The sequence below is a fragment of the Acanthaster planci genome, linkage group LG03 (genome assembly GCF_054643075.1).
Source record: "Acanthaster planci isolate LZ-2023a linkage group LG03, COTS_SCS, whole genome shotgun sequence".
NCBI lineage: Eukaryota > Metazoa > Echinodermata > Asteroidea > Valvatida > Acanthasteridae > Acanthaster > Acanthaster planci.
In genome coordinates, this window is record NC_141779.1 from 25,301,791 (window position 1) to 25,315,268 (window position 13,478).

Consider the following 13,478-nt stretch of genomic DNA (forward strand, 5'->3'; position numbering starts at 1 on the left):
TCATAAGTAGACACTGGCTGGCATCATTTACATGTAAATTAGTTCAGTTAGGACAAGGATAGTTGATACAGCAAACTCTGTTGGCGATTTACTGCAGCATTACTGCACTAATTGGATGTGTTCAACTGGCACATTTCTCTTCTTTACATGCAGATGTAATGAGATGGTGTGAGATCCCAACCTGCTGACTAGGACTGAGTCACTTGGCTCTCTGTTTATAATCTCCCAAATTGCAAAGCCCTCCTGCTGGTCACTGTTGATTGAAAATATCAAGCTTCCTGAGAAATATTGTTGATGTACCCTAATAAAGCACAGCCCCTAATGTGGCGCATTTTGATTTTTCACCTCTAGTGCCTGGCCAGAGCAATATGTTTACCTCAGATTTTATTATAAGTGAATTTCCAGCAAACTTTCACCATACTGATTCAAAAATCTTGATTTTACTCACCTGCTCCAAAATGCCAATTTTATTTTGGCTTCGTTTTTCAATATTTTTAAAAAGTGCAAAATTGACTCTTTCAAAAAATGACCCAAAATAATTTTCTAACAAACTTGTGGTTAGGTATGTGAGGGTAAACTTATTTGAATTGATCAACATTAAAGAACTTGTTAAATGTTTATGTGTGATTTTCTGAGACTTTTTCCAGCGTGTAACGTTAGGGAACAATCAACAATTCTTGCCCAATATCCAAGCGATGCCGTTTTTGAATTCAGATAAGTTTCATGACACTGAAATTGTTCACAAAAGTTCAACATCATGTATTATGAAGGTTATTGTACCAGTATTCAATCAAATGAATTCGAGTTTTTTCAACAAGAGGTTTGGCAACACTGTATGAGGATAGTTCAGTCAAAGTTGAAGTACACCATGTGTCGGGGACTCTACTATAATTCAGCTATTAAGTAACATTTACATTCGGGCAGTATTTTAGAATCATATTTGTTTGTTTGTTTGGTTTCTTTCTTTCAAGAAACTGAATCTGATTTTGGATCAGCTGCATTTTGGCAGCAAGGATTTCAAAGTACATTCAACGTCACTGCAGAATTGGGACGGTAAGTAATCATGCATGTTTGCGTATTAGTTTTGTGAGATAAATAGTGGAAAAACCACTAGTTGCTTATGCTATATTGACTGTCATGCATTTCCATTGGCCACATACCTGTAAACTTGAGGGGAAACTAACATACTTTGTTCTTGTTCAGAGGGTTTTCCAGAAAAAAATATGAATGCGCAGACCTGTATATTCTGTAGATGATTTTATTTGCACGACAGAAGAGGATTTCTTTTACCACTTATTACTCCCAACATACAGTGAAATATTCCTAACAGGCTTGCCACCTCTACTTTGTTTTCTTGTTATATTTACAGTGGAAGATTTTCAGTGGTGAAAATGTGTTATGACAAGGAAACACGGAGGGAGGTTGCCGCAAAGTGTATCAGCAAAAAGCTGAGGAGTGTGGAGCTGGTAGAGAATGAAGTGGCTGTTCTAGGATCTCTCAGTCACCCCTCTATATACAGTTTGCTTGGATGTTACCAGAAGCACCAACAGTTTGTTCTGATTTTGGATCTGTGAGTTCAATGCACGCATTAGCTTAGGTTAGCTTAGGTTGCTGGCACGAGGCATGTTTTATCTTGATGTCATGAAATGTGTCAGGAAGTACCACAAGTCTAGATTTTCATAAGAATGTTTCAGGAATATATGTAATAATGATGTACATCGGGTAGTTCAAGACACTTTAGCATTTGTGGTTTGTACATTGATACAGGAGATTCCACCTTTCTAAAGACTTTGAAGTGTAAACTGCATCCAAGTCCTTGCTCAAAATCCACTTTGTCAGGAAAGGAACCAGGATACTTCTGTCCGTCTTCGCCAATCTAACTTTACCTCAGCACCATATGTTTACTCTCTGAAGAGAATCAAGACTTAATTCAACTTTCTGAGTCCTTGATGTTTCTTACAGGATTCCTAATGGTCGTCTCTTAGAGCACCTGATCAGCCTTCCCATTGTGACCGAACAACATATCGCAGCTTACATCTGTCAAATCCTAGAGATATTGACTTACCTTCATGGCCGTTGCATCGCTCACCTAGACATTAAGGTACAAGTTGCCATGTTGCATGCAGTAGGTTGTCCTATGGTATAGGTTGATAGATTTTATGGTACGCCCTGATCTATTGAAAGAAAGTTGACAAATTACTTGAATCAGAAGGGCTGCTTCTATGTAGAAGGAATTTATTTGCTTAACAGAATCAGCCAAAAGCCTGATTGATGCTGTACATGCATGAGACAGCATATTAGCTGTTAGCCCTTTTTGGCTAGGCAAACTCTAGTGATTATGATGGTCAGTTCTTTCCAAATTGATAGAAAAAGATTCCAGAAGAAAAACAAAACACAACAGGAGGACATCAAGTAAAATAGATTGTCATCATTGTCAAAATGTAATCATTTTCCATCAGTATCAGAAATGTTACCATCAATAAGTCCAACTGAATCACTGTTTTCATTTACAACAAACAGCCTGAGAATTTCATGGTGGATATGAGTTCCTTGTTTCCTGTGGTGAAGTTGATCGATTTTGGTGATGCAGCCTTTATTGGTGAGCAGCCCTACATTCACACACTGCTTGGTAGCCCTGAGTTCTCACCACCAGAACTTGTCAATAGAGGGAATGCCAGCCTCAAATCAGATATCTGGTGAGTGGATTTTTTTTTATTGTGTTTGTTTGTTTGTTTGTTTGTTTGTTTGTTTGTTTGTTTGTTTGTTTGTTTGTTTGTTTGTTTGTTTGTTTGTTTGTTTGTTTGTTTGTTTGTTTGTTTGTTTGTTTGTTTGTTTGTTTGTTTGTTTGTTTGTTTGTTTGTTTGTTTGTTTGTTTGTTTGTTTGTTTGTTTGTTTGTTTGTTTGTTTGTTTGTTTGTTTGTTTGTTTGTTGGGGTGTTGGGTTGTTTGTTTGTTTGTTTGTTTGTTTGTTTGTTTGTTTGTTTGTTTGTTATGTGGTGAGATTGTGTAAAGTATACTGAGTGAGAATTTCGGCCGACTGGATCTTGGTTTCACCTTGACAAGTGTTCACCAACACTGCAGAGTGTGTCTGGAGGAAGATGGGTGGATCTAGTGAATGTAGGTAAATCGGGGTGCATCTGTGTTGAAGACAGGGTAAATAATGTAGTGACATCTTGGTAGATGATATAGGATCATTTGAATGTATCCGAGTTTGGAATGGGTGAGACTAGGTTGAAACATGCTCAAATCTAGGTTCTTCTGAGTAGATTATCAGGGTTTGCCTAGGCCTCAATGAATGCAAGTAAGTTAAGAATGGGTGAGACTAGGTTGAAACATGCTCAAATCTAGGTTCTTCTGAGTAGATTATCAGGGTTTGCCTAGGCCTCAATGAATGCAAGTAAGTTAAGAATGGGTGAGACTAGGTTGAAACATGCTCAAATCTAGGTTCTTCTGAGTAGATTATCAGGGTTTACCTAGGTCAGAATGAATGTATGTGAGTGAATGTGATTACCTCTGATGAGAAAGGATTGGAACACATAGTGTGCATCTTTGCACATTTGTTTTGATTTTGTATTATTAATATTACAATTGCAATTTGAATTTGTAACAAACCATTACTTCTTGATGATATTTCATTTTTTCTTTTTCGTCTGTCCAGGAGTGTTGGTGTTGTAACCTATGTTCTGTAAGTATTTCATCATTCCAGGTTTTCTTTTTGTTCTCGGTGTTTAAATGCTGTAAAGGTAGTCATTTAAATGTGTTGCCTTTCCACCCTGATTAGTTTTCTTTTATTTGCTGGAGTTTTCCAAGAGCAATTGAACAAAACCTCTTTGGTTTGCATTTTCTGCCACAGATTGAGTGGAGTTTCTCCCTTCCTAGATGAAACAGTTGAAGAGACTTGTCTGAACATCAGCAGGGTGGATTTTTCATTCCCAGAGGAGTTCTTTAAGACTGTCGGGAGGCAAGCCAAAGTCTTCATCTGTAACCTCCTGAAGGAGAATCCTAGGTAGGTGCCTGGACTGCTGTCATGGTGACCCAGGTAGGTGCCTGGACTGCAGTCATGGTGACCCAGGTAGGTGCCTGGACTGCTGTTATGGTCACCCAGGTAGATGCCTGGACTGCTGTCATGGTGATACTTGTCTTTGTCTCCATTTGCCAATTTGCAGAGATCTTGTTAAACATCATTAAACATTTCAAGATTTTAAACCTTGTTCACTGCTTTCTTGGTGGATGGCAGGTTGTATATATTCCAGAGAGCTACGGTATCAGTCCAACATGACATAATTGTTTAATTGATTTCAGACTGTCATGAACTTCTGAAAGTCACGGATTTACATCCTATTTCATTAATCCTTTGTGGTATACATGAAGATTTCTCTTTCTTGTTGTCATCAGTGACAGACCCTGTGTTGAGGACTGTTTAAGGAATGACTGGGTAAGGTCAGTCAGTAGTGGAGATTCACCCATGCAGACGCCTACATTACGACTTGACACATCTAGACTGGTGGATTTTATTGAGAGGAGAAAAACACAGGTAGACCCCACCACTCCCCACTCCCAACCCACCCCATAACCCCTAGCACATAATCCCCACTCACATCCCACAACCCCCACCCTCAAACCCAAGCTATCCAAGGGTATATAAGGGGAATTCTTTGGTTTTTTCAAGGACAGGTAATGTTGATGTTTAACAGAAGTAAATATGGCTAACAGCTTATATAACCTCAGTATTTTCATCACAACTATTCCACCAAATCGATGAATACCTACACGTATGTTTGTAAAATCCTCATGATTTATGATTCACAGACTCTAGGACCTGCATCATCTCCCTGCAGTCTACACATTTGTAGTTAAGATGTGTGTTGGGTACTTAGAGGGATAGATGCGGCTGGTTGGCAAGGTTTATGAGGAAAGGAGGAGTCGTGGAAGATCAAACACAAATTCTCATTCAAATCAGGAAACAATTTTTAGACTGAGAACTCTACTTGTATCTTGTCTCCTTTTCATATATTTTGCCCAATTCATTCACATGAACAATACCACCTTTTCAGATTTTATATTTCTATTGAAATATAGCGAAAGAAAATATCCCATCATGATTTCAACCATCACATCAGATATTATGTGAGACAAGTTTGCAGTTACTGAGTAGCTCTGGTCTTTTAGAGGAGTAATCAGGAATTAATCTTTTTGAATCTACTTTTGTATCTGTTCAACAGAATGACATTGTACCTGTGACACCAGTGGCAGGGTACCAGCCAACAGGTAAAACGTCCACTGTATAAGGCTTCCTTCACTTTCACAGTTGGGTTTATTTATTTAAATGGTTATGATCCTCTGCATAGCAGTGTTACAAGGTCTCTCCTTCACAGGTAGATGATGATAATGAAGAAAGTTTTCTTGAATTTAAACAGATGACAGGAATGGATACTAGAAAAATTTGTCCAATTGGTAGATGAAAGTTGAAGATTGCGTGTGTACACATTAGTTGGTTTTACTTCACCAAGCTGTTAATTCCCTCTTGCATAAGTGGTAGAGGGCAGTATGTTTTATAACACCTCACCTACAGATTCTGTATCTTGATTGGCCGAGAGTCAGTCATATGGCATTTGTATTTTAGCTAATTTTTTGTGTGCAGCCAAAAGAGGAACAAGTATCCCCACAGCAAGCAAAGAACTATATGCATGACTACTGTCATTGTGTGCAAATGGATACAGGTGTGCGTGTTGCATGCATTCCAAAGCACTAGCGCTACAGTGCTGGGTTCAACCATTTTGTAAAGAGGTAGTTTGGAAAAGCCCTGGTAAATATGCAGCAAATGTCTCATTCAAATAGACATATTTTTATATGTAGTCAGATCAAATTAATCAGATATTTTTGTAATCAAGCAGAATCTGTGGGAGAAGTGTTATGAAAGAAATATCAACTGCTTTATTTTGTGTTATAAAATGAGCCTCCTGAGATGGAGCATTCCATTTTCCCACATCAAAAATAGAATTCTTTGTAGATCATCTCGGGGAGACTAGTTTTACTACACCACTTGAAGCAGTCGATATTTGTATACTAGTCAACTGCTGGATAGAGTTAGGAAGTTGCATGGTGCATAGTATTTGAAGAGTGTTTTGGTGAAGTATTGTTACTGAGACTAAACGAAAAGTAAAAGGGATCAAGCGACTAAACAAGAATGCTGTGAGTTTCCTACACACTCATTTACTGAGTGGTCCAAAGTGCAGTGACCCTAGTATAGCTATCAGTCAGGCAACTCAGCATTGACGGCTATGTAGCACTAATTTGAATAATCTCAACATTTAAATGTGTTATTTGAAATAAAAAAATTTTAAGTCAACAGTAATACAGTGACAATTTATATAGGCAAAAAGTTTAAATCACAGAGAGGTATGGGATACCCCCACCTTCACTTAAACAGTCAGCCCCCCCCCATGACTGTCTGTCTGTTTAGCACTGTCTGATTGAGAAAGTTAATTCTCAACATCACTCATACAGTATGGATCCTTGTTCACGTACTTGCAGAGTGTATTATTATTAATTTGCAAATTCAAAATATTTCACTGCCAATATGTAATTGACTTAATTGAAGGCCCTAATATGTAAATAACTTTTAAGTAATACTGTTATTAAAAAGCAGGCCACATTGACTAGTGAAACCGACACTGATATTGGCCAATTCTTCATAGAATTATACTCACCTCATATAACCAGAGCCAAAATAAATGTAAATAATATTCAGAGTTTTTATTTGCTGCAATATATCCGTATATTTCAACTGAGTAGCAATAAAATTAATTATGTACATAAATTAGAATATAGAGTGCATGTTATGTCAATATTATCGCTGTGACTTTTTGTTTTAAATTGCTATTTTTAAGTGAGTGTATGTGTCAACAAAATAATTCATTTGATACTAAAGGGTTTCTTTTTTTATTATGTATGACGGAAGTATAATTTTATTTTATTTTTCTGAAATTAATTTATTTGTATTTGTAACGTTTAAAAGTGTAATGTTTCAGTATATTACCTACTGAGCTGTTATAGCTGTTAGGTTGAAATTTATCGAGCTTTTATCAACACCTATTAAATCAATTAGAATTTGCCGAATATTTTATACTGACCGTATGTTTATTGTTCCTGTTAGTATATTTTAATGATGATGTGTATGCGTCTCGCTACTTCTCACCCCTTTCTAACCCCATTTACTTTAGTCATTTTCTTCCTTCAAATTTCCTCTTGATCTACCTCTGCTATCAATCCAGGTTTTTAATAATGAAATTAAATTGTGCCATGATTGTTTCTGTTCAGTTTGCAGTGACACTGGACAAAGCAGAAATAAACCATTTGTTTCCTTGCATGTTGAAAAAATGTCGAACATTCGGTATTGCTTTCGTATGTGTTGGGTTATTTGTTACCTTAGTTGTCTGCAGTATGTGGGAATCGCGCGGGCACATGTTCCCTCCCCTGGGAAAAAATGAAAAGTAAAAAAAGGGGAAAATAAGGGTTGGAAAAGCTTCGTACTTTGGTACAGCTTGGCATTAACCAAACATTCTTGGTTGCAGCATCAGCGTATCAAGCCGGGTGGGAGAGAAATAGACCTTCTGACATGTTTCTTTTTTTGAGGAATTGAAATCATGAGCATGCTATAAACTGGATGACCACCTAATCTCAGTTTGGGGGCAAGGATTCTGTTAAAGGTGGAAAACAATTGGACTGTCGTGGGAGAGGGGAAGTGGGAAGATAGATTTCGCTCCCCTGGACCCCAGACCTGGATGCGTCAATAGGCTGCATTTTTTTCTAATCGTCGCTGTTAAATTGATGCAATGGCCAGTGAGTAAAGCCTCCGAAACACGTCATTCCGGCTGGTCTCATGTAGTAATCAACATTAAACTGGTAGTTGTCTTTAGGAATAGATTAGTGTCAATTTGCTGGCTAGGTTTACACATTTTGAAAACATTTTGTTTTAATTGAAAAGGATCACACTCCAAAACCCCATACAAGGTCATCTGGATATTTTATACGCTTGCCTAATGATAGACGTTTTTAAACTAGCCTTCGTCTTCAGGGCAACTTCTACTTGATTTTTAATATCTTGGGCATGGTTAATTCCCCAAATGTATGCCTACATTTTGGCTGGACGCAGTATCAGAAAGGGCAACAGCAAGAGGACGAATAACCAAATCCCCCACCATCAAAGGAAAAAAGGAAACGTTTGAACTCAGGAAGTGTACTAAACAGAAGTCTATATGTCAGTTAATCATATCAGTTTTTGCTGATGCAGGCGCGGATCCAGAGGGTTGGAGGTCTCCCCCCCGCCCACATTTTTTTCACGGTCGTCTAAATGTTGCAATCCCTCCAAAAAACCTCGTACCCTGTATGCCCTGAGGGCCATATTTACGTGTTCTGTTAATTTAGGACAAAACAGAGGTTAAATGGATTGAACAAAGGTCCCTCGGACTTCGTGCGAAAAAAAATTTCGAACCCCTAGAAAAAATAAATTCTGGATCCGCCCCCGTGATTTCGTTTCACCTCGTGCGGATCCAGGATTTTTTTCTGGGGGGTTGGGTCTGGCTGCACAGTGGTTTAAAACCCTACCTGATCCAGACATCAGTGAATACTATCAAATTATTTTCACTCACATCAATTAAAACAATTTAGCAAGTCTTAAGAACTTATTTAGACTCCTCATGGGTTTTCAAGTTGGCTACAGAAAGACATTTTGCAATGAATGCACAGGCAAAGACGCATTATTACTGATCTCAATGAATGACGGCGCCCTCCATTGACTGTTATTTCTGGAAAGAGCACGCAACCCGTGGCTACCGCAGTTTTTAAAAAATTCTGTGATCATTTTAAAGAGATGATCACCTCAGTTTAAAAATGAGATCATTCTGCATTCGTACTGCAATGCAACATAACAGGAAAGGAAGGGGGAAATGGCAAAAAAGAAATCATGTGACTTCATTTCACTTTCACTTAATGTTCTTTGAATTTATTGAATTTTTAAAAATAAAATGACAATGATTTTTTTCTTTGAGAGGTATTATTTCAATAAAGCAAGTTCCTCACTTGGTCTGGGTCCCTCTTTCGCTAAGCATTTTAGTGATCAAAAGTATGAAGCAATCTGAAAAATTGAACAAATTACCTTTTCCCAGTGACTCTCTTTCCTATTTGCTCTATGTTTTTCAATTCTTCCTAAAGAAGCAATACTCGTTGGGTGACTTCTCTCAGTGCGTTCTGAACCTGCGAGGTCAGAGTATGGAATTTGTATGTATTTTGCAGGCGATCTTAATGACTTTGGCCACTTTTGTTCAATCCATGATTTTCCTTTCAATTTTTTTTCAATTATCTTCCAGTTCAAGTTGAAATAGACCATGTTTCTGTCCATGGAGGTACCTCTAGCTCCCGCCTCTAGCCCAGAGAGACTCGACAATAGGGGCACGACGTCGCGGGTCTGCTTTTTTTACTGTGCAAGGCGAAGAGGAGTCTAGTAGCTCACCTGCGAGCCTGCAAGACCAACCCTACGTAATAATTAAACCCTCTCATCTAGCTCCCTCTCCTATCTTGTCTTCATCAAAAACGATGGACTACCAATTACGTCTGGTGGGTTAAGAAATTCGACACATCACCACCAAAGACAAAAATGAGAAAATAAAGTCAGACGTAACGTTACTAACGTTACTAATCAGTATAGCATCGCTCTCACCTGTTCATCACGATCATCATGCCCGTAATATAATCCTCTTTTTATTCCTCATTTAGCAAGATAAGTTACTGTTTCATTTTAATAAAAATCGAATCTCTACAGTACTGTGTATTTATGCATCTTTAACCAATAAAACTCTACGAACAAATTAAACATGTTAAAACACTTCAAAGAGAGATCGTTGATGAACTTATTCCCGTACCGTGAACCCTGCGTATACGCCTATGCGTTATAGCCGGGTACCAGTCACGGCCTCCGTGTATAGCAGGCGTGCAACAGACCTTCACTGGAAATCGCGCACGCGTGGTGCGTGCACGCAGCTCAGATTCCACGTGTGGGAGCTTTACAACCAGACTCGAGAATGGATGAATTACCGGTCTACAAAGGTAACCTTGCTCTCACTTATTTTCCTCGAGTTTGTAGTCCATGGTTCGTTCTTACATTCCTGAACCCCCAGACTGATAGATAAGGCCACGAAGAACTTGTAAACGTACGGTGAAAAATTAGTTTCTTCAACAAGGTGAACCAAGAACAAATTAGAACCAAATTTGTGGTCGTTTTGTACACAACTTTTATACCCTGGACGCCAGTCATAATGAAATGAAGACAACGTCCGATCTGAAGACAACGTCCGATCTGAAGACAACGTCCGATCTGAAGACAACGTCCGATCTGAAGACAACGTCCAACCTGGGTAGCTCCACCTCCATGTTCTGATTTTTATCTGCTCCAAACAAAACAATTTTAATTTTCAGTTTTATTTATTTCTCAGAAGTCTTTGTAAAAAGTTTTAATCAACCATTCTTTAGAAATAAAACGACACAAAATGTGTTGAAATATTTCACAATCGAAAAGATGAGTTCCAAATCACATATCCTATTTGGCCAATCGCGAGGCGGTTTGAGAAACTCTCTTATTCGCTATTCCAGGCGCTAAGCCATGACACAACACCTAGTCCGATATAATTAAGCCACGAGCAGGTAGAAATGTCATTGTTTAACGAAAACTAGGGCAAAAACGTATCTCTTTACCCTTGAGCGTTCGTTGGAATCGACAATCGACATTACCCTGAAAACAAGCTACATTTCTTTCAACTACTTTTCAGTGTGAATTCTACCTAAGCTGTGTTATACTACCCTCAAATTACGACTAACCTTCGAACACAAAGTCCACACAATTAATTAAACGAATTTGCCGTCATCAGCAGCAACCTCATTCAGTATACTGTGACGTCGCGCCCCTCCGACGAAGGCGAGGGCGCCCTCCTCCTCAAGGCGCGGCGCGTCGGACGGCACGCCGGAGAGTCCCTGAGCGGTTAGGGACGAGTCCGTCGGGACCGAAGTATACCGTTTCCCAAGAAAGTTGGTCTTCGTCGAGATGATGGCTAATCTGATTGGTCGAAACTTAATGACATAACCCGGACAGACCTGACTTGAAATAAACTTCGCCTGGACTTCTGACTTGTATACAAACAATTAACAAGCAGCTGGTTTATTCATCAACACACTCAACCAATACCCCAGTAGAGGGCGCTATTGACGGGGAGACTGTGTGATTGGGTGCGTTCAATTAGCTTCCCTGAAGACACCAGTGTTACACCAAGGGAAGCCTGCAGTGTACTTGCCAAGGCATTCTGGGAAAAAGGTCAAGTCCCCGCCACGTTCCATCATGTTATGCACGAACAGTCCATCTGTGACGTCATTACACTCAGGCAGCCTCCAGAGACCTGCTCGCCAACTGGGGTAGTAGTGGCTGACACTAGGGCTGGCACGAGGATCACGTGATGGCTAAACGAACGCTCTCGTGTAAGTTTGACTTACACGTAAGCTAATCGAAAGCACCCGTTATACGTGACTGGACTTCGCCGCCCAGAGCAGCGAACACCACAATTAATTGTGGGCATCCAGTGCCGAATCAGGGACTTTGGCAAGTCTACGGGGCTTATTGTCAGGCTGCGCTACACGCAACTCACGTCACGAGATAGCAATCCACCCTTGCATCGACCGCAAGCTCCTATCAGGAACTATACCGCACCACCAATTAGCTCCTCAACCTACCGAGCCCCTCAACGACACACGCACCACTCGGACTTAGGCACAGTCACACTAGGATAGGTGAATTTAACCCTTGCACTGGATTCTCGACCCTAGCCCTTACCTAGGATCAGCCCTTGATCAGGACGACTAGGCCTAGCCTGCGCTTTTGCGCTGCTCTGACCACGCCCGCGCACACGCTCACGTGACCAAGCAGTGACTGCCGCTGGCCTATCGCATAACGCACAAGGCGGAGCCTATGCTCCGCGCTTGCTTAACACACAGCTATGCGCGCCTAGCATCTGCCTCTGTTACTATACTGGGCAGAGCGCCATCTATAACTTTGCACCGCGCCTAGTGACTTGCGCCCTCTGTCACGTCACAATACGCTACATGTCTCAACAATAGAGGGCACTGTTCATTGTGCTCCAAAAAAGGCAATTCCTGGCTGACAACGTTTCAGAAAGTTGATTTTTTTTGGCACAATGATGAATTTCGCGACTTTTCCGCCGCTTGATCATATTTGTGGCCCATTAATCAGTCGACCAACTTATGAATAAACAAGACATTTTTTTCCCAGGCCGTTTATGGCCGATAGTAAACATGCATCAACAAGCACATGTCGATGTGTATTTTTCTTGTTTGGTACTTTTCACAGTTTACTGTATGTAAAAAGTAAACGCGAATTTCTTCACTTTATTCAATATTTTTCGAAAGCAAATTTATATCAGCTGAAAGTGTGTCTAACAAGCTACAAAATAATACAAAGGCATCTGAAGATATATCTGAAAATATAATTTTGTTTTGAAAGCAGGGTTTTTGTTGACTTTTTTTAACAATGATAAATCTACCTTTCTTCAAAAAAAGCTGAGGTGCGTACTTCAGTGGAATATACGGTAAAACTATTAAAAAACAAAACTTTTTTGGTGAACGTTATCTCATTAGATACTACTTAACTGATTAAAAGCATAATTTTGAGGGGGAAAATATGAAATGTCTGGGTCTTAATAAACCACAGTGGGATGGAGATTTTGTTTTAACGTAGCATTTTTGCAGACAAGCGGAAATGATGATGAAACATACATGACATACATTGTTTACAATGGTATTGGTACACTTACATAGGCCTATTTTTATTATTTTCCCCAATTTCTTGAAACTGCCGGTTATACCAAAAGTATAACGAAATAACTTGAAACGTGAACATTACCCACGCCCAGCTGTTTTGGGAGGTGAGGGACTTTCAGAATATGGTACGTCAGAGTTGGCGGCCACGATAATAAACTTAGCGCTGAATGTAAATATCAATTAAAATTCTGGCCGAGGTCAACTATTTTGGCATTCCCGGTACTATCATGTGGGTGAAAGTTCCAAAACACTACCATGCACCACAAATGATTGTTAGGCACACCACCATTTAGGTTACTTTAAGCCTTGACAGTATTCAATCCCCCAATTTCCATAAAGTGTAATGGTCAGTGCTCAGTGAAGTATTAAGTGTATCCTAGAAATGCCTTTACAACTACAAGATAAAGAGAGGGCGTTGTGGATTTCAACATTTTCCAGAGGTGTGTTCCACATCCCACAGCAATTTGATGAAAGTTAGATCCGTCTGTTATGACAGCATTTTTCACAGATGTGTCTTCTTATTCCTCTGGGTTCCGTGTGGAATATAGGACCTCAGCAACGATCCTCCAGCGCACTTAGTTCTGGGTGGCCTTCTTCAGC

At 39.6% G+C, this 13,478-nt stretch overlaps 1 protein-coding gene and 1 long non-coding RNA gene across 10 annotated transcripts in view; one reads left to right on the forward strand and one right to left on the reverse strand.

Annotated features, from left to right (window-relative positions):
* The window catches only part of LOC110981066 (triple functional domain protein-like), an 85,096-nt gene extending 77,717 nt beyond the window's left edge, over nucleotides 1–7,379 (forward strand). For all 7 annotated transcript variants that reach the window (XM_087134256.1, XM_087134259.1, XM_087134255.1 and 4 more), the window contains 8 exons: nucleotides 972–1,053; nucleotides 1,370–1,570; nucleotides 1,963–2,101; nucleotides 2,521–2,696; nucleotides 3,658–3,684; nucleotides 3,853–4,005; nucleotides 4,395–4,533; nucleotides 5,222–7,379. In XM_087134256.1, the coding sequence (XP_086990382.1) occupies nucleotides 972–1,053; nucleotides 1,370–1,570; nucleotides 1,963–2,101; nucleotides 2,521–2,696; nucleotides 3,658–3,684; nucleotides 3,853–4,005; nucleotides 4,395–4,533; nucleotides 5,222–5,287 (983 nt within the window). In that variant the 3' untranslated portion in view covers nucleotides 5,288–7,379. The remainder of the gene's footprint in view (nucleotides 1–971; nucleotides 1,054–1,369; nucleotides 1,571–1,962; nucleotides 2,102–2,520; nucleotides 2,697–3,657; nucleotides 3,685–3,852; nucleotides 4,006–4,394; nucleotides 4,534–5,221) is intronic.
* Nucleotides 1–9,895, reverse strand: part of LOC147799757 (uncharacterized) — a 108,079-nt gene extending 98,184 nt beyond the window's left edge. For 2 of the 3 annotated variants that reach the window (XR_015424686.1, XR_015424685.1), the window contains exons 1-3: nucleotides 9,718–9,895; nucleotides 7,427–7,475; nucleotides 2,066–2,174 (exon numbers count right to left, since the gene is read on the reverse strand). This is a non-coding gene — a long non-coding RNA (uncharacterized LOC147799757). Of the gene's footprint in view, nucleotides 1–108; nucleotides 254–2,065; nucleotides 2,175–7,426; nucleotides 7,476–9,717 lie in introns of those variants that run through there. The other variant, XR_015424684.1, reaches the window with a different exon arrangement.
* Nucleotides 9,896–13,478: the final 3,583 nt, after the last annotated feature.